The sequence below is a fragment of the Bufo gargarizans genome, chromosome 3 (genome assembly GCF_014858855.1).
Source record: "Bufo gargarizans isolate SCDJY-AF-19 chromosome 3, ASM1485885v1, whole genome shotgun sequence".
NCBI lineage: Eukaryota > Metazoa > Chordata > Amphibia > Anura > Bufonidae > Bufo > Bufo gargarizans.
In genome coordinates, this window is record NC_058082.1 from 111788581 (window position 1) to 111807857 (window position 19277).

At 44.4% G+C, this 19277-nt stretch overlaps 1 protein-coding gene across 2 annotated transcripts in view; it reads right to left on the bottom strand.

The window, feature by feature from the left end:
* The window catches only part of MBD6 (methyl-CpG binding domain protein 6), a 70155-nt gene that overhangs the window by 19434 nt on the left and 31444 nt on the right, over positions 1 to 19277 (bottom strand). For both annotated transcript variants that reach the window (XM_044286905.1, XM_044286906.1), the window contains exons 7-10: positions 18548 to 19248; positions 3654 to 3846; positions 3255 to 3433; positions 1906 to 2658 (exon numbers count right to left, since the gene is read on the bottom strand). In XM_044286905.1, the coding sequence (XP_044142840.1) occupies positions 1906 to 2658; positions 3255 to 3433; positions 3654 to 3846; positions 18548 to 19248 (1826 nt within the window). The remainder of the gene's footprint in view (positions 1 to 1905; positions 2659 to 3254; positions 3434 to 3653; positions 3847 to 18547; positions 19249 to 19277) is intronic.

The following is a 19277-nucleotide window of genomic DNA, read 5'->3' on the forward strand; positions in this document are numbered from 1 at the left end:
TCTGGCAGGCAGTTCCGGCGACAGAACTGCTTGCCGGATCACTCTGCCGCAAGTGTGAAAGTAGCCTTAATTGGCCTTTTCAATCATTAGTGCATGGCCAGCTTAAACCAGGAACACACTAGAAATCAGACAGCAACTGTACATATGTCATTTAGTGCCGATTTGAAAAAAATGTTAAAGGAGTTGACAAGCGAAGTAACATTTTTAGTACAGTGCTCCGGGTGGTTTAAAAAGAATCAATACTCACCACCACTGATCCCGTGCCACTCCCATTCCAATGCTTAATGGGTACCCGCTGGTCTCGGCACACAGGAAATGCCAGCTTAGTCCATCACTGGCTAAGAAAAGTATAGCGCCATGGCTAGCGATTGGCTGAGCAGGCTTCTCCTGGCATTTCCTGCTTGTGGAGACTGGACTAGTGGAAACCCAGATAGAATGGGTACATCAGGGATTGAGGGATGGTGAGTTTTGATTCTTTAATTTAAAACCACTCTGAACACTTTACTAAAATTTTGCACTGCACTGGACAACCCCTTTAACCCCTTAGGGACCCATGACGTATCGGTACGGCATGTTTCCCGAATCCTTAAGGACCCATGACGTACCGGTACGTCATGGCTTTAATTCGCGATTCCGGCGCCGCGGGGGTTAATCGGAACGGGATGCCGGCTGAAATCATTCAGCCGGCATCCAGTAACAACGCAGGGGGGGGCCCAAAAATAGAAATTTCTAAATTGTTTCTCCATCTGCCATTAACTCTTGTGGAAGACCTAAAGGGTTAATAAAGTTTGAAAAAACAGTTTTGAATACCTTGAGGGGTGTAGTTTCTAGAATGGGGTCATTTTTGGGAGGTTTCTATTATCTAAGCCTCACAATATGACTGCAAACCTGAACTGGTCCATAAAAAGTGGGATTTTGAAGATTTCTGAAAAATTTCAAAATTTGCTTCTAAACTTCTAAGCCTTGTAACATCCCCAAAAAATAAAATATCATTCCCAAAATGCTACACACATGAAGTAAACATATGGGGAATGTAAAGCCATCACAATTTTTGGGGGTATTACTATGTATTACAGAAGTAGAGAAACTGGAACTTTGAAATTTGCTAATTTTAAAAAAAAATTGGTAAAAATTTTATTTTTCTGTGCAAAAAAATTAACTTTTTTGACCCAATTTTAGCAGTGTCATGAAGTACAATATGTGACGAAAAAACAATCTCAGAACGGCCTGGGTAAGTCAAAGCGTTTTAAAGTTATGAGCACTTAAAGGGACACTGGTCAGATTAGCAAAAAATGGCCAAGTCCTTAAGGTGAAATAGGGCTGAGTCCTTAAGGGGTTAAACATTTTGTACTCAGTACTTAAAGGGACAGCCGAAGGTTAGATAATCAACTGCAGAAAAAAAAAAAATTGAAAAAAACTACTCACTAGTTGAATCCCACACTGATCCTTCCTTATTTTCCTGGTGCTGTACATTCACATGTGGGTCTACGATTGCGTGCTGCAAATGCCAGCATCACCAATGAGGCCAGTAATTGTCTGCATTGGCCACATGGACTTATTCCATGTGATCACTTCAGGAAAGTAAAAACTGCTGGGGACAACAGCATCAGCGCTGGAGTGGCCGGGAATTAACCGGTGAGTGAGTTTATTTTTTTTGTATATTTCCTGCACTTAATTTCTTTTGAATTAAAGTTCTTGAAAATCCCTTTAATTACTAATTAACCTGATTTATGTATGCAGTAATGATGGTCCTGAGTACTGATAATGTGCAATCAGCAGAATATGGACAAGAACATATGCAGAATACATACTCATGTTTCAGGCTCCTTGAACTGTACGAGATTACGGAAGCCATTAAACGACGGTGCATTAATACTCTACATGCTTATTGTATTCAATACGTACATCCACCTCCTGCTCCCTTGGCTGTTCTCGTTCCTCATGCCAATGGTGTGTAAATGGAGGGATTCCCAGCACTGGTTGTGCGATTTCTTGGCTCTGTCCTGCTTCCTCTCCATCATTCTGCGAGGTATCTTCTCCATTAAATCTCCAGTAAGAGTGTCTGGAGCTGGATAACCTATCACCACGAGGCCTACGACCATATGATCTCTCAGCCCGAGATCGACCATTGAACCTGTAGCCCCGTTCTTTGCCCTTAGAAAGATCCAATGATTCAGGATGATTTACTGTGTTGGATGGGTGAGGGGAGCCCATCCAAGGGAGAATGTTTGGAGAAGCTCCATTAGGGATCTCAGAGGGAATGACAGAATCAGTTAGGAGTCTGCACTTTTTCAGTGGAGACACCTCTGGTTCTGTTTCTGAGGCAGAAGGGTCCATTGACTGGGACAATGTGTCTGTTCTTGGGGGATCAGAAGGTGTGTCTGGAGGAAGGTCAATATGGACTGGTCCCTGAAAAGGGGGGCCTTTGGGGATGGGGCTGGATTCAAAGGCACTTGAGGTGTTGGAAACAAAGGAACCAGGCCCCGAGGGGGTAAGCGGCAAAGTTTGAGACTTGTTAGTCAGATCAGTTCGTTGTGAGGGAAAACTGGAGTCCAAGGTCTGCTGGGAACTTGACGGGATTTGCGATGTAGGAGTAACGCAGATTTCTGGGTGGGGTGATGGGTTGATGTCTTTCTCTGATGAGGATGATGAATGGTTCTGCGGTAAGAGACAATTGCAGCTTCAGATATTGAATTCATGGAAAAGTTGACAGTGATAGAAATAGATAGAGGGAAGAAACCAACTTGACTGGGTTGATCATTTAGGCTACTTTCACACGCGTTTTGTGCAGATCAGTCATGGATGGATCCGTTCAGATAATACAACCGTCTGCATCCGTTCACAACGGATCAGTTTGTATTATCTTTAACATAGCCAAGACGGATCCATCTTCAACACCACTGAAAGTCAACGGAGGACGGATCTGTTTTCTATTGTGCCAGAGAAAACGAATCTGTCCCCATTGACTTACATTGTGTGCAAGGACAGATCCGTTTGGCTCAGTTTCATCAGACGGACACCAAAACGCTGCAGGCAGTGTTTTGGTGTCAGTCTCCAAAGTGGAATGGAGGCTGAACGGAGGCAAACTGATGCATTCTGAGCGGATCCTTTTCCATTCAGAATGCATTAGGGCAAAACTGATCCGTTTTGGAGCGCTTGTGAGAGCCCTGAACGGATCTCACAAACGGAACGCCAAAACGCCAGTGGGAAAGTAGCCTTATATGAAGTATCAAAAATCAAGAAGGAAGAATTACCTGGTTGTTGGTGCGTTGTCCTTGCAAAAGGGACTGTCCGTGGAAGAAATGCATTCCCAGCGCCCCCGGGAGAGACGGTAAAAAAGCCTGCTGGTTTTGTAGCAGGGCATGTGCCCCCAAAAGAGACTGGAGACTTCCCATCTGGGCACCGGCGCTAGTGTTCAGAGCTGCAAGATCCCCTGTAAAAGCGTAGCAGGTTAATTTTTTATCAGTTTATACAAGATTTATAATATTTTTCCCCATGGATTACATTTTAATTATTCGGGTGAGAACACAATCCCAACAATAATGTATGTTATGTCATAACATCACATAAATCATACAAAATCCTAACGCAGTAGGAGGGATAATATAGGAAAAACATCACAAATTCCAACATCTGCTGGCATTCTTGCCTACCTAGCAATCCAGCAGTAAGCAAAGGGTTGAGCAGAGGCGGCATTAGAGTATGAAGCCTGCCAGGGGGTTGTGGCTGGTGGAGGTGGAATGGGCTGTGTGGTTCGGACGGAGGGAGCTTCCCCTCTGATAAGGCAGGCGAGTTAGTGGTTGTAGTGATGGAACTGGATCCGGTACAGGAGGCATTGATACAGCTCTGAAACAGGAAGATAATCACAATTGAAACATTTCACTGTGGTTCATAAAGGTGCTTCCACACTAATGCTATGTTCACAATGTAGATTTTGTAGGGGCCAAATCTGCCACGGTTTCTCACTTTCAATGCCGCGAACGCACTCTCAGTGTAGCTCCACTGACTGGAGCTAAGCCGTGAAAGGACATCTCTACTGGTTTCCAGTGGAATTAGTTCAGACACCACCACAAGAAGGGACATGTTCTTACTTGGTGCGGTTGTGGCTTTAAGCAGCAGACGGCAGCGCGGCCTCCCATTGAAAACAATAAGGAGTGGACACCATGAGTCTGCTGACCAAAATGTGCCATATGAATGGGCCCTAACACTTGTTTATTTTATTTGTTGAAGGAAGGGGGGGGGGTCCTGCAAGAAGAAGAAAGAAGACGACAACAGCTGCGCGATCAAGTGAATGAGGTAAGTAATTTTTTAACCCTTAATGGACATTTTACTTAGCATTCTGTATAAGGCCTCATGCACACTGCCGTGTTTCACGGCCGTATGCGGGCCGTGGAACCGCGGCCTGGATCCCTCCTGAGAGCAGGAGCGCACGGCGTCACTGGTTGCTATGACGCCGTGCGCTCCCTGCTGCCGCCGCAATACAGTAATACACTGGTATGATCTATACCAGTGTATTACTGTACTGTGCCGGCAGCAGGGAGCGCACGGCGTCATAGCAACCAGTGACGCCGTGCGCTCCTGCTCTCAGGAGGGATCCAGGCCGCTGTTCCACGGCCCGCACACGGCTGTGAACAACGGCCGTGTGCATGGGGCCTTAACCACCTCCCGACCGCTGTACGCGTATATGCGTCCGGGAGGTGGTTGCTTTACTCCTCCTGGACGCATATACGCGTCTTCTCGCGAGATTTCCTGTGAATGCGCGCGCGCTCACAGGAACGGAAGGTAAGCGAGTGGATCTCCAGCCTGCCAGGCGATCTCCGCTGGCAGGCTGGAGATCCGAATTTTTTAACCCCTAACAGGTATATTAGACGCTGTTTTCATAACAGCGTCTAATATACCTCCTACCTGGTCCTCTGGTGGTCCCTTTTGTTAGGATCGACCACCAGAGGACTCAGGTAGGTCAGTACAGTCCCACCAAACACCACACTACACTACACCCCCCCCCCCCCCCCGTCACTTATTAACCCCTTATAAACCCATGATCACCCATGATAACCCCATATAACCCCCTGTCATTGATCACCCCCCTGTCATTGATCACCGCCCTGTCATTGATCACCGCCCTGTCAGGCTCCGTTCAGACGTCCGTATGATTTTTACGGAATCCACGGATACATGGATCGGATCCGCAAAAAGCATACGGACGTCTGAATGGAGCCTTACAGGGGGGTGATCAATGACAGGCGGGTGATCACCCATATACACTCCCTGATCACCCCCTGTCATTGATCACCCCCCTGTCATTGATCACCCCCCTGTAAGGCTCCATTTAGACGTCCGCATGATTTTTACGGATCCGATCCATGTATCCATGGATCCGTAAAAATCATGCGGACGTCTGAATGGAGCCTTACAGGGGGGGTGATCAGTGACAGGGGGGTGATCACCCTCATTACCCTGATCACCCCCTGTCATTGATAACCCCCCTGTAAGGCTCCATTCAGACGTCCGCATGCGTTTTGTGGATCCGATCCATGTATCCATGGATCCGTAAAAATCATGCGGACGTCTGAATGGAGCCTTACAGGGGGGGTGATCAGTGACAGGGGGGTGATCACCCTGATTACCCTGATCACCCCCTGTCAAATAATAACCCCCCTGTAAGGCTCCATTCAGACGTCCGCATGCGTTCTGTGGATCTGATCCATGTATCCATGGATCCGTAAAAAATCATGCGGATGTCTGAATGGAGCCTTACAGGGGGGGTGATCAGTGACAGGGGGGTGATCACCCTGATTACCCTGATCACCCCCTGTCATTGATAACCCCCCTGTAAGGCTCCATTCAGACGTCCGCATGCGTTTTGTGGATCCGATCCATGTATCCATGGATCCGTAAAAAATCATGCTGATGTCTGAATGGAGCCTTACAGGGGGGGTGATCAGTGACAGGGGGGTGATCACCCTGATCACCCCCTGTCATTGATAACCCCCCTGTAAGGCTCCATTCAGACGTCCGCATGCGTTCTGTGGATCCGATCCATGTATCCATGGATCCGTAAAAAATCATGCGGATGTCTGAATGGAGCCTTACAGGGGGGGTGATCAATGACAGGGGGGTGATCAGGGAGTCTATATGGGTGATCACCCCCCTGTCATTGATCACCCCCCTGGTAAGGCTCCATTCAGACATTTTTTTTGGCACAAGTTAGCGGAAATTTTTTGTTTGTTTTTGTTTTTTCTTACAAAGTCTCATATTCCACTAACTTGTGTCAAAAAATAAAATCTCACATGGACGCACCATACCCCTCACGGAATCCAAATGCGTAAACATTTTTAGACATTTATATTCCAGACTTCTTCTCACGCTTTAGGGCCCCTAAAAATCCAGGGCAGTATAAATACCCCACATGTGACCCCATTTCGGAAAGAAGACACCCCAAGGTATTCGCTGAGGGGCATATTGAGTCCATGAAAGATTGAAATTTTGTCCTAAGTTAGCGGAAAGTGAGACTTTGTGAGAAAAAAATCAAAAAAAAAATCAATTTCCGCTAACTTATGCAAAAAAAAAAAAATTTCTATGAACTCGCCATGCCCCTCATTGAATACCTTGGGGTGTCTTCTTTCCAAAGTGGGGTCACATGTGGGGTATTTATACTGCCCTGGCATTTTAGGGGCCCGAAAGTGTGAGAAGAAGTCTGGGATCCAAATGTCTAAAAATGCCCTCCTAAAAGGAATTTGGGCACCTTTGCGCATCTAGGCTGCAAAAAAGTGTCACACATCTGGTATCGCCGTACTCAGGAGAAGTTGGGCAATGTGTTTTGGGGTGTCATTTTACATATACCCATGCTGGGTGAGAAAAATATCTTGGTCAAATGCCAACTTTGTATAAAAAAATGGGAAAAGTTGTCTTTTGCCAAGATATTTCTCTCACCCAGCATGGGTATATGTAAAATGATCCCCGAAAACACATTGCCCAACTTCTCCTGAGTACGGCGATACCAGATGTGTGCACACTTTTTTGCTGCCAAGGTGGGCAAAGGGGCACATATTCCAAAGTGCACCTTTCGGATTTCGCAGGCCATTTTTTACACATTTTGATTGCAAGGTACTTCTCACACATTTGGGCCCCTAAATTGCCAGGGCAGTATAACTACGCCACAAGTGACCCCATTTTGGAAAGAAGACACCCCAAGGTATTCCGTGAGGGGCATGGCGAGTTCCTAGAATTTTTTATCGCAAGTTAGTGGAATATGAGACTTTGTAAGGAAAAAAGAGGAAAAAAAAAAATCATCATTTTCCGCTAACTTGTGACAAAAAATAAAAAATTCTAGGAACTCGCCATGCCCCTCACGGAATACCTTGGGGTGTCTTCTTTCCAAAATGGGGTCACTTGTGGCGTAGTTATACTGCCCTGGCAATTTAGGGGCCCAAATGTGTGAGAAGTACCTTGCAATCAAAATGTGTAAAAAATGGCCTGCAAAATCCGAAAGGTGCACTTTGGAATGTGTGCCCCTTTGCCCACCTTGGCTGCAAAAAAGTGTGACACATCTGGTATCGCCGTACTCAGGAGAAGTTGGGGAATGTGTTTTGGGGTGTCATTTTACATATACCCATGCTGGATAAGAGAAATATCTTGGCAAAAGACAACTTTTCCCATTTTTTTATACAAAGTTGGCATTTGACCAAGATATTTCTCTCACCCAGCATGGGTATATGTAAAATGACACCCCAAAACACATTCCCCAACTTCTCCTGAGTACGGCGATACCAGATGTGTCACACTTTTTTGCTGCCAAGGTGGGCAAAGGGGCGCATATTCCAAAGTGCACCTTTTGGATTTCACCGGTCATTTTTTACACATTTTGATTGCAAAGTTCTTCTCACACATTTGGGCCCCTAAATTGCCAGGGCAGTATAACTACCCCACAAGTGACCCCATTTTGGAAAGAAGACACCCCAAGGTATTCTGTGAGGGGCATGGTGAGTTCCTAGAATTTTTTATTTTTTGTCGCAAGTTAGTGGAATATGAGACTTTGTAAGAAAAAAATAAAAAAATAAAAATCATCATCATTTTCCGCTAACTTGTGACAAAAAATAAAAAGTTCTATGCCCATCAGCGAATACCTTAGGGTGTCTACTTTCCGAAATGGGGTCATTTGTGGGGTTTTTCTACTGTTTGGGCATTGTAGAACCTCAGGAATCATGACAGGTGCTCAGAAAGTCAGAGCTGTTTCAAAAAGCGGAAATTCACATTTTTGTACCATAGTTTGTAAATGCTATAACTTTTACCCAAACCATTTTTTTTTTTTTTGCCCAAACATTTTTTTTTTATCAAAGACATGTAGAACAATAAATTTGGCGAAAAATATATATATGTATGTCGTTTTTTTTGCAAAATTTTACAGCTGAAAGTGAAAAATGACATTTTTTTGCAAAAAAAATCGTTACATTTTGATTAATAACAAAAAAAGTAAAAATGCCAGCAGCAATGAAATACCACCAAATGAAAGCTCCATTAGTGAGAAGAAAAGGAGGTAAAATTCATTTGGGTGGTAAGTTGCATGACCGAGCGATAAACGGTGAAAGTAGTGTAGTGCCGAAGTGTAAAAAGTGCTCTGGTCATGAAGGGGGTTTCACCTAGCGGGGCTGAAGTGGTTAAAGGGCTTCTGTCACCCCATTAAACCGTTTTTTATTTTTTTCTTTACTAATAATCCCTACACTGCGATCTCATCATACATAAGCTAATTAATGATTTTCGTTCAGTAGAATTTGTTAAAAATCGATTTTTGAAATATGTAAATTATCTTGCTACCAGCAAGTAGGGCGGCTACTTGCTGGTAGCAGCCGCATCCTCCAATGGTAATGACGCCCCCTCTGCTTGTTGATTGACAGGGCCAGCGGACGGGATCTTTCTCTGCTGGCCCTGCCTGTTTTGATTCAATATCTGGCGCCTGCGCCGCAGCCGTACCTCTCTTCAATCTGCGCAGGCGGCCACTAGCTCGGCCGCTCCATCCTCAATGCGCCTGCGCCGATGACGTCACATCTACACCCGGCGCAGGCGCATTGAGGAGCGAGCGGCCGAGCGAGTGGCCGCCTCTCAGTGCGCCTGCGCAGATTGAAGAGAGGTACGGCCGCGGCGCAGTCGCCAGATATTGAATCAAAACAGGCAGGGCCAGCAGAGAAAGGGCCAGCGGACGGGATCTGTCAATCAACAAGCAGAGGGGGCGTCATTACCATCGGAGGACGCGGCTGCTACCAGCAAGTAGCCGCCCTACTTGCTGGTAGCAAGGTAATTTACATATTTCAAAAATCGATTTTTAACAAATTCTACTGACGAAAATCATTAATTAGCTTATGTATGATGAGATCGCAGTGTAGGGATTATTAGTAAAGAAAAAAAAAAAAAAAAACGGTTTAATGGGGTGACAGAAGCCCTTTAAAGAATGCTGTTATTTTCCATTATTGTTATAATGGAAAATAATGAAATCTACAGAACACCGAACCCAAACCCGAGCTTCAGGGAAGAAGTCTGGGTACCAACATTCCGTTTTTTAATCACGCGCGTGCAAATCACATAAAAAAATAAACACTTTGCATTTGCGCGGAAAAAACGCAATCACAGACAAAACTGAAATTGTGTGCGCACTTGCACGGGTTTCCTGCAACGCATCCTATGCTCTTCCGCAACGCCCGTGTGAAAGGGGCCTAAGAGTAAGCTTTATAGACATAAAACCAGAACTCCTTTAAAGAAAAACTCCCATAGAAATTTTTATTTTCTGACCAGTTAGAAAAGGTACATAATGTAACCTGTAGTGAAGGTAATTATCTTACCAGTTATAACCTCCCTTCTGATCCTCAGCTGTGTCATGTGACCAACAGTCTGACTCTCCAAATAACACAGCATCTTATGTGTGGACGGGAAGCCAGTTTCTCTATGTATTCCCATTAAAGCCTCGATGTCAGTCTCATAGGAATGAATAGAGAAGTAACTGACTTCCTGTCCTGTGCCAGTTGGAGATCAGAGTACTAGTCAAATGACACAGCTGAGGATCAGCAGGGAGACTACAACTCCCAAATACAGTCACCAGTAAGAAGATTCACTACAATTTACACAATAGACCTTTCCAATAGGTCAGAATATTTTTTTCCGGGTAGGAGTGCTAATTTAAAGTTCCACCAAGATCAACCCTACTAAACCAGACACACTGACTAGAAGGCCTCATCATTCTGAATAAAACTATACCTTTATTTTGTCTGTATGCTAAACAGCTGCAGAGATATCTGTGTTTTTATTCATATGCAAATTAGATGTTCGAGCGCAAGGAAGCGGGACTGAATCCTTGGAGCCCCCTGTGCTCTGTACACTCCCCCTTCCCCTTGATTGACAGGGCTAGACATTCTGAGGGCAGAGCTGTGTCCTAGCATCTGCATATCATATACTCTATGTACTATAGCAGGCATCCTCAAACTGCGGCCCTCCAGCTGTTGCGAAACTACAACTCCCAGCATGCCCGAACAGCCTACAGGCATCAGCCTCAGAGTTGTAGTTTTACAACAGCTGGAGGGCCGCAGTTTAAGGATGCCTGCAGTATAGCTTCACCACAATGAGTTCTGCTCAGAAAGCTAATACACACATTACTGCTTTATTCACAGGCAGAGAATATAATTATAACAACACCAGTAATGTGCGTTAGCTTCTAAACATAGAAAAAACACACTTCTCTATGTGGTAAGCCTATAGCTTTGTGAGAAGTGCACGGTTCTGCATGTAGAGATCCCAGGGTTAAATCCTGGGACTCTTCCAGGTTTTTCTCTTTCATGTTTAACCCATAATAAAAGTCTATGGGGGTCATTTATTAAGACTGGCGTTTTAGAAGCCGGTCTTAATAACCCCTATAGCCGGAGGTGGACCACACGAAGTTGTGGAGAGGCAGGGACCTCTACATAACTTCGGCGTATCCAGTGCCAGTCTAAATGTAAGCCAGCTTCCTGCCGGCCCGGCCCTGTCCATGCCACTTTTTTAGACCTGCCGTGAGCGGGGAAAAGTCGCAGCGCAAATAACCTTTGCGTGGTAATGTGCGGCAGAAATACGCCTAAGGCAACTTTCACACTGGCGTTCGGTGCGGATCCATGTTGTATCTGCACAGACGGATACACAGAGATAATGCAAACACTTGTATCCGTTCATAACAGATCCGTTTGCATTATTCATAAAAAAAAAAAAGTCCAAGTCAAAACTTACATTGAAAGTCAATGGGGGACGGATCCGTTTTCAATTGCACCATATTGTGTCAGTGAAAAAAGGATCCATCCCCATTTACTTACATTGTAAGTCAGGACGGATCCATTTGGCTCTGCATCGTCAGGCGGACACCAAAACACCAAAGCGCTGCAAGCTGCATTTTAGTGTCCGCCTGAAAAGCAACGGAGACCAAAACACAGCCAAATTAATGCATTCTGAACGGATCCATATCTATTCAGAATGCATTGGGGCTGAACTGATGCGTTTTGGGTCACTTGTGAGAGCCCTGAAATGGATCTCACAAGCGGACCCAGAAACGCCAGTGTGAAAGTAGCCTAATATAGGTATATTTCTGGGGTTTATGATATTTACAAGCTAGCACACAGCTCTGCCCCATGGGGACGTCTATCCCTGTCACAGAGCACAGGGAGTGGTGTGAAGCAGTGCTCTGACGATTCAGACCCGCCTCCTGGTGCTTGATCTTGCTCATCTGCATACGAATAAAAACACTGATATCTCTGCAGCTGTTTAGCATACAGACAAAAGAAAGGTATTGTTTTCATCAGAATGATGAGCCCTACCAGTCGGTAGGTCTGGTTTAATAGGGTTGATCCTGGTGACAGAGCCCCTTTAAGAATTTAAAGTATGTGCTATGGCTTAATGCAAAATACATAATGCACCAACTGGTACTTGAGTTGAGATCTCAGGTACTAAGAGTTAAATGGGCACAACTTTAAAGGGAAGCCGAGCACACTGAAGTGTATACAAGATGTCCAGACATAGACGTGTGTACAGATCATTGCATTTCCTTTACTATTTGGCGCATACAGAAAATGCTATGGTTATAACTTGCAAAACAGGGAGTACTGTATGAAATCTATGCAACTAAGGATCTGGTCACATTATATTTATGGCCTCTGTATAAGCCATAACAGTAATGGGGCTGTCCCACGAAAAATATTCTACAGTTTTCAAACCAGCACTTGGATCTGCATGTCATTAAAAAAATTAGCATAGCCACTGAGCTATTCAATAAAATGTATCAGTATAGCACCACCTGCTGTTTGTTCTTTTCCCTATTTCTTTGACCTGCTCACTGAGATGGCCGCACATGCTCAGTTTCATCCTTCAACTGCCCCCTGAGCTGCGGCAGCGAGGGCACGGACACGCCCCCTGAGCTGCGGCAGCGAGGGCACGGACACGCCCCCTGAGCTGCGGCAGAAAATACACGCCCCTTGAGCTGTCAGCTTGATAGAAATCTAGCAGAGCAACGAACAGGAAGATCTCTGGATCCATGCGAGGTACAGGGCTGGTTCTAGCTTTGTTAGAGAGAGGTTGTCATCTACTATATGATCTCTGATTTTCATTTTTTACATTAGTCATAGAATAACCCTTTTTAAATTGATGCTTCTGGCAGACGTCATACAGGGGCATCAGTAACCCAAATGCTCCTTACTTTTTTCCTGATGTACACCAGCCCGACTGAGGCCTATTAGGACACTCTTTTGGCCTCGGTTGGGCTATTGTAAACGTATGGACACATTTAGTGTGCACATCGGGAGCATTCTTTTGGTACACACTCAATTGAGTGTCCCAAAAGTGATGTGAACATTAGTCTTAGTGATCTTTTAATTGAAGGTTAAATCCGACCCTAATGTCAGCATGGGAGTGGTTAAAAGGGCTTTGTTTAACCCCTTCCCGAGCACCTAATGTAAGCTTATGCTGGCGTTCAGGTATTTAAAGACAGCGCCCGCTCACGAGCGCAATTGTTAGCTGGGTGCCTACTATTTTAAACAGAGGATGCCAGAGCCGCCAGATGCCTGGTGTTCTAGACAGCAGGCACCAAGGGCTAATGTTTGCGATTGACGATAATGTTGGTTGCATCCATTTTACCCCTTGGATGCCGTGGCTGCATTTAACCTGTGAGGTTAAAAACCGGGAGCACGCGCTCCTGGCTACTTCTAGCGAGGATTGGGGGAGCCAGATGATGTGTGCGTCAGCCTCGGTCCTCCTGAATGATTCAAGGCTGCTACCCATAGGTTCCAATGGAGAGCCTGCCTTGGATTGGAGTCAATGTAAGAACCAATCTAATGATTGATTGTTCAAGTTCCCTAGGGGAACTATTAAAAAGTCTAAAAAAATAAAAAATATATAAAAAAAATAATTAAAATTCCAATGAACTCCCAAAACGGTATATGAAAACACCTGTATTATTAAAATATAAAAATATTTATCCCATATGGCAAATGGCGAAACGGAAAAAAAAGTTAATATGGCCGATTCGCAGTTTTTTGGTCAGATCACCTCCCACAAAAATTTTTATAAAAAGTTATTAAAGTCTTACACACTCCAAAATGATATCATTGAAAAGAACAGATCGCTCCGGAAAGAAATTTGCCCTCAGAGATAAGTTATGGGGCTCAGAATATGGCGATTTTTTTCCCCCCTAAGTTTATATAATTTTTTTTAGTATTAAAACGCAAGAAAAAATATACATATGTGGTATAGTTGTAATCATACTGACCAGGAGAATAAACGTAACTGGTAAGTTTAGCTGCATAGGAAACTGTAAAAAACTCATAAAACTGTTTTGTTTTTTTATAATTTCACCCCATTTGGATTTTTCCCCCCACCTCTCACTACACTGTATGCAACCATAAATTGTGCAATTAGAAAATACAACTTGTCCCACAAAAAACAAGCCCTCATAAAGCTATGTGAATAAAAATAAAAAAAAAATTAAGGTTTTAGGAAGGCTGCAAGTAAAAAACGAAAACCCCCCCAAATTGTTTTTTTTTTAAATCGAGTTTTTTTTTTGTTCTTTCTATGTTCCTAACTAAGCAAATGTAACAGCTTTCCAATTCACTCACTTTATCTCCGATGCCTGGTTTCTCAGATTTCACTGAGGGTCACATGACCTGTGATGTCAGCTTCTCTCCCTGCTCTGATAAAGGTCGTTTACAAGCCTGTAAACCAGACGTCACTGTGCTGGCCACGCCCCCTTCACTGCCGTCTACTCTCTGTTAGGATTCTTAACCCCCTCAGCTGCACAGCTCTGCAGGCAGGGACAATGCTGGGCACTGGAGCTGATATACTAGAGAGAGCATTACACAAGAAGGTAGGGGAAGATCCTGTGTGTATGTGCAGTGTCATTATACAGCTGGGACTTGTAGTCCTACACATACAACATGCTGCAGAGTCTCCCAGCACTCAGGGCAGCTCTTGTATCCACTCCCTTACCAGTGTCATTATACAGCTGGGACTTGTAGTCCTACACATACAACATGCTGCAGAGTCTCCCAGCAGGCAGACATGTCACTCAGGGCAGCTCTTGTATCCACTCCCTTAGCAGTGTGGGGGAGGGGCAGAGATTGTTTTTATTGCATGTAAACAAAGGCCCAGAAAAGAACCAGGGAAATGAGGAAAAATATATATTTTTTTGCATAAAACTTGCTTAGCTCAGTTATATATCAGATTTTCAGTGCAACCCCTTTAATGACCAGGCCACTTTTTACAATTCTGTACTACACTACTTTCACGGTTTATTGCTCGGTCATACAACTTACCACCCAAATAATGTTTACCTCCTTTTCTTCTCACTAACCCTAAATTCAGCCCTGAGCGTTTTACAGACGCTCAACAAGGAGAAACCAATGATTCCCTATGGGAATGGTTCTCACCTGGGCGTTTTACAGCGTGTACGATCGCGCTGTAAAACGCCCGACGCTCAAACAAGTTCTTGAGGTTTTTTGGGGCGTTGTGTCGCACGTTCCCGTACATAGATATTCGGAAACGCGCGACAACTGCGTGTTCGCTTGTCTCTGTATGCGCGATTGTAAACGCCCATACAATCGCGCATACAGAGCGCTCCTTTCAGAACGCTCAGGTCTGAACCCAGGGTAATAGAGCTTTCATTTGGTGGCATTTCATTGCTGCTGACATTTTTTGATATTAGATGAAATTGACCGAAATGTTTGCAAAAAATTTCATTTTCACTTTCTGTTGTAAAATCTTTCAAATAAAACTACATTTGTATATAAATTTTTCTCAAAATTTAATCTACATGTCTTTGATAAAAAAAAATGCAATAAGTGTATATTTATTGGTTTAGGTAAAAGTTATAGCGTTTACAAACTATGGTGCAAAAAAATTAAATTTACGCACTTTGACTTTCTGAGCACCTGTCATGTTTCCTGAGGTTCTACAATGCCCAGACAGTAGAAACACCCCACAAATGACCCCATTTCGGAAAGTAGACTCCCTAAGGTATTCGCTGATGGGCATAATGAGTTCATGGAAGTTTTTATTTTTTGTCACAAGTTAGCGGAAAAAGATTTTTTTATTTTTCTTACAAAGTCTCATATTCAACTTGTGACAAAAAATAAAATTTTACATGAACTCGCCATGCCCCTCACGGAATACCTTGGGGTGTCTTCTTTCCAAAATGGGGTCACGTGTGGGGTATTTATACTGCCCTGGCATTTTAGGGGACCTAAAGCGTGAGAGTCTGGAATCCAAATGCCTAAAAATGCCCTCCTAAAAGGTACTCATTAGAATTTGGGCCCCTTTGCGCACCTAGGCTGCAAAAAAGTGACACACATGTGGTATCACCGTACTCAGGAGAAGTAGGGCAATGTGTTTTGGGGTGTATTTTTACATATACCCATACTGTGTGTGAGAAATATCTCTGTAAATGACAACTTAAAAAAAAAATTATACAAAGTTGTCAATTTACAGAGATATTTCTCTCACCCAGCATGGGTATATGAAAAAATACACCCCAAAACACATTGCCCTACTTCTCCTGAGTACGGCGATACCACATGTGTGACACTTTTTTGCAGCCAAGAGCAAAGGGGTCCAAATTCCAAAGAGCACCTTTAGGATTTCACAGGGCATTTTTACGCATTTGGATTCCGTGAGGGGTATGGTGAGTTCATGTAAGATTTTATTTTTTGTCACAAGTTAGTGGAATATGAGACTTTGTAAGAAAAAACAATTTCTGCTAACTTGTGCCAAAAAATATAAAAAATCTTCTATGAACTTGCCATGCCCCTCAAAAGTGATCTTTATAGCGCTGCAGCGATTTCACAGTGTTTTTGCAGTGATCAGAAAAAAAAAATTCTGTCACTGAGGTGGGGCGGAATGAACGCAAGTGTGCGCACAAGATCAGGCCTGATCGGGCGAACACTGCGTTTTTTGTAGAGCCTATAGAACATGTCCTATTCTTGTCCGCAATTGCGGACAAAAAAAGGCATTTTCTATATAGTTCTGGCACATTGCCGGTGTCCGTGTTTTGCGGATCCGCAAAACACATACGGACGTCTGAATGGAGCCTTACAGGGGGGGTGATCAATGACAGGGGGGTGATCAGGGAGTCTATATGGGGTGATCAGGGGTTAATAAGTGACAGGGGGGGGGGGGGTGTAGTGTAGTGTGGTGATTGGTACTACTTACAGAGCTGCCTGTGTCCTTGGTGGTCGATCCAAGCAAAAGGGACCACCAGAGGACCAGGTAGCAGGTATATTAGACGCTGTTAAAAAAAAACTGCGTCTAATATACCTTTTTGGAGTAAAAAAAAATAATAAAAAAAATAAATAAAATAAAAAAATCGCATCTACAGCCTGACAGCGAATAATCGCCGCTGGCAGGCTGTAGATCAACTCGTTTACCTCGCGATCCTGTGAGCACGCGTTCACAGGAAATCTCGCGTCTCGCGAGATGACGCGCTAAGAAGGAATAACCCGGCCGCCCGCAGGACGCATCCCTGCGTTAGGCGGTTAAAGAGAATCTGTCACCAGTTAATACCAATTCTGGAGCATCTATTCTTAAGACCCTATGTTGTACTATTCCTAATAGATGAGTTGCCAGCAGTCTGCAATAAAGACTCAATCAGTGCTGCCAAAGTCAGATTGTGTAGGAACTAGGGTTGTTTCGATACCAACATTTTGATTCCGTTTCGATACCATAAAAAAAGTATTGCGATACTTGATTCGATACCACACGAGATAAATAAAACACCAAAAAAAAAGCTGCATGCATTCCGCATTTTATGGAATGTCCGGCTCATAATCAAACAGTCCGATCCTACTTTATGCCTAATGCTGCTGCAGCAGTAACATATGCGAAAATAGATTTTTTTGATTAAATATAACAGTTATCCTTTAATATTTAGGTGTTTTTTTTTTTTGGTTTTTTTTTACTGTTTATTAATTATTTCCCCCCTTAGGGGCTAGAACCTAGGATCTTTTAATCTATTGTCCTATTTAACCTAATAGAGCTCTATTAGGGTTAATAGGACCTCACACTCTCCCTGCTGCCCTGTGCACACAGCAGCAGGGAGATTACCATGGCAGCCAGGGCTTCAGTGGCGTCCTGGCTGCCATGGCAACCGATCTGAGCCCCAGCATTACACTGCTGGGGCTCCAATCAGAAGCTGCCACTGCCACCAATGAGAAGGAGGGGAGGGGACCCTGTGGCCACTGCCACCAATGAGGAGGAGGGGAGGGGACCCTGTGGCCACTGCCACCAATGATTTTAATACTGGGGAGGGGGGCGCACTGCGCCACCAATGTTTTTAATACTGGGAGAGGGGGGGTGGACGCACTGCGCCAATGTTTTTAATACTGGGGAGAAGGGTGCACTGCGCCACCAATGATAGTTAACCTTTAATACAGGAGGTGGTGCCGGCAGAATCACATAGCCGGCACCCTGCCTCTGACAGGGAGCTGCGATCAGCAGCAGTTAAGCCCTCAGTTATCCCCTGTGCTGCTTAGGGAACTTGGAGTTCTGTGATACTAGACTGCGCAGCCCAGTATCGAAAAAATTTAAATCCCGGTATCGTATCGAAACCGGTACAAAAGTATTGATTGAGTATCAAAATTTCAGTACCCGAAACAACCCTAGTAGGAACACCCCTTCAAAAAAACTCACCTACCAAAATGCCAGGAGAAGAGCAGCAGGGGATCAGTAAGGTGAGAATGACTTATTATTTTACACTATTCTGAGGCTTTTTTTTAATGTAATGAGCCAGACGAAAGCTTTAACGGTGTTAAAAAAAGCACAAGATTACTGTATACACATTTAATATCAAGTGTAAAGAAAGATGAATAAATGTGTCTTCAGTTAGCTCCTCCTAGTGGTGACTGCAGGTAGAACCCTTCTAAAGAAAAGGGACTGCCCAAAGCAGACAGCATCTTTGAACACCGTGTAACTCCTATGTGATCTGCAGAAAAAAACTGAATACCAAGTATAATCTAAACCACCAATCAGGATGCCATAATAGAAAAAAAATCAATCTTACCTGTCCAGGGCAGGCAGAGGAGTCAACGGCTCCTAGACTGGCAGCCAGCAGTGCAGAATTCAAAGCAATGAGGGCTGGAGAGGCAGAGACCGGTGGGAATAGCAATGGCTGAAGGGCGTTTTCAGGGAACGTTTCAGGCAATGTCATTGATGTCTCATGCTTCTCAGTTGTGTCATTCTGCGGTGCAGGCAAAGCGTCCAACAAAGGTGCAAGGGATGACAAGAGGGCGCTTTGCTGTTGGTTTTGTGGTGGAAGATCGAGCTGTGGTAACCCAAGCCCTCCGAGTGGTAAAAGAGGATTATGTAGTAGAGACGCCATTAGTAAAGCCTGCACAGCACTGGAGTCAGGATCACCCATGGCAGAGGGCAACGCCATAGGCGGGTTTTGGAGTCCCAACAGGCCAAGTTCTGTACTACCCAATAAAGAGGAGGAAAGTAAATTAAGCAAACCTTGGTTAAGAAGCTGTTGGTGCTGATTTAAGCTGAGGGAAAGAGGCAATGACCCCAGCATTGCTAAGTTTAACAGGGCAGGGGTAGCAGAAAATGGCATGACGTGCTCGTGTCCCAAAAGGGGGAAGCTATCCCCAGCATTAGTCAGAGAACATGGCATCTCATTGCTGCCGTCTGCAACATGGCTCTGGGGCAGGCTAGGGACAGGAGATTTTGGTAATGGAGACTGACTGGGTCGGCCAGAAGAGGATGCTAGAACAGAAATGAAAACATTGGTTACG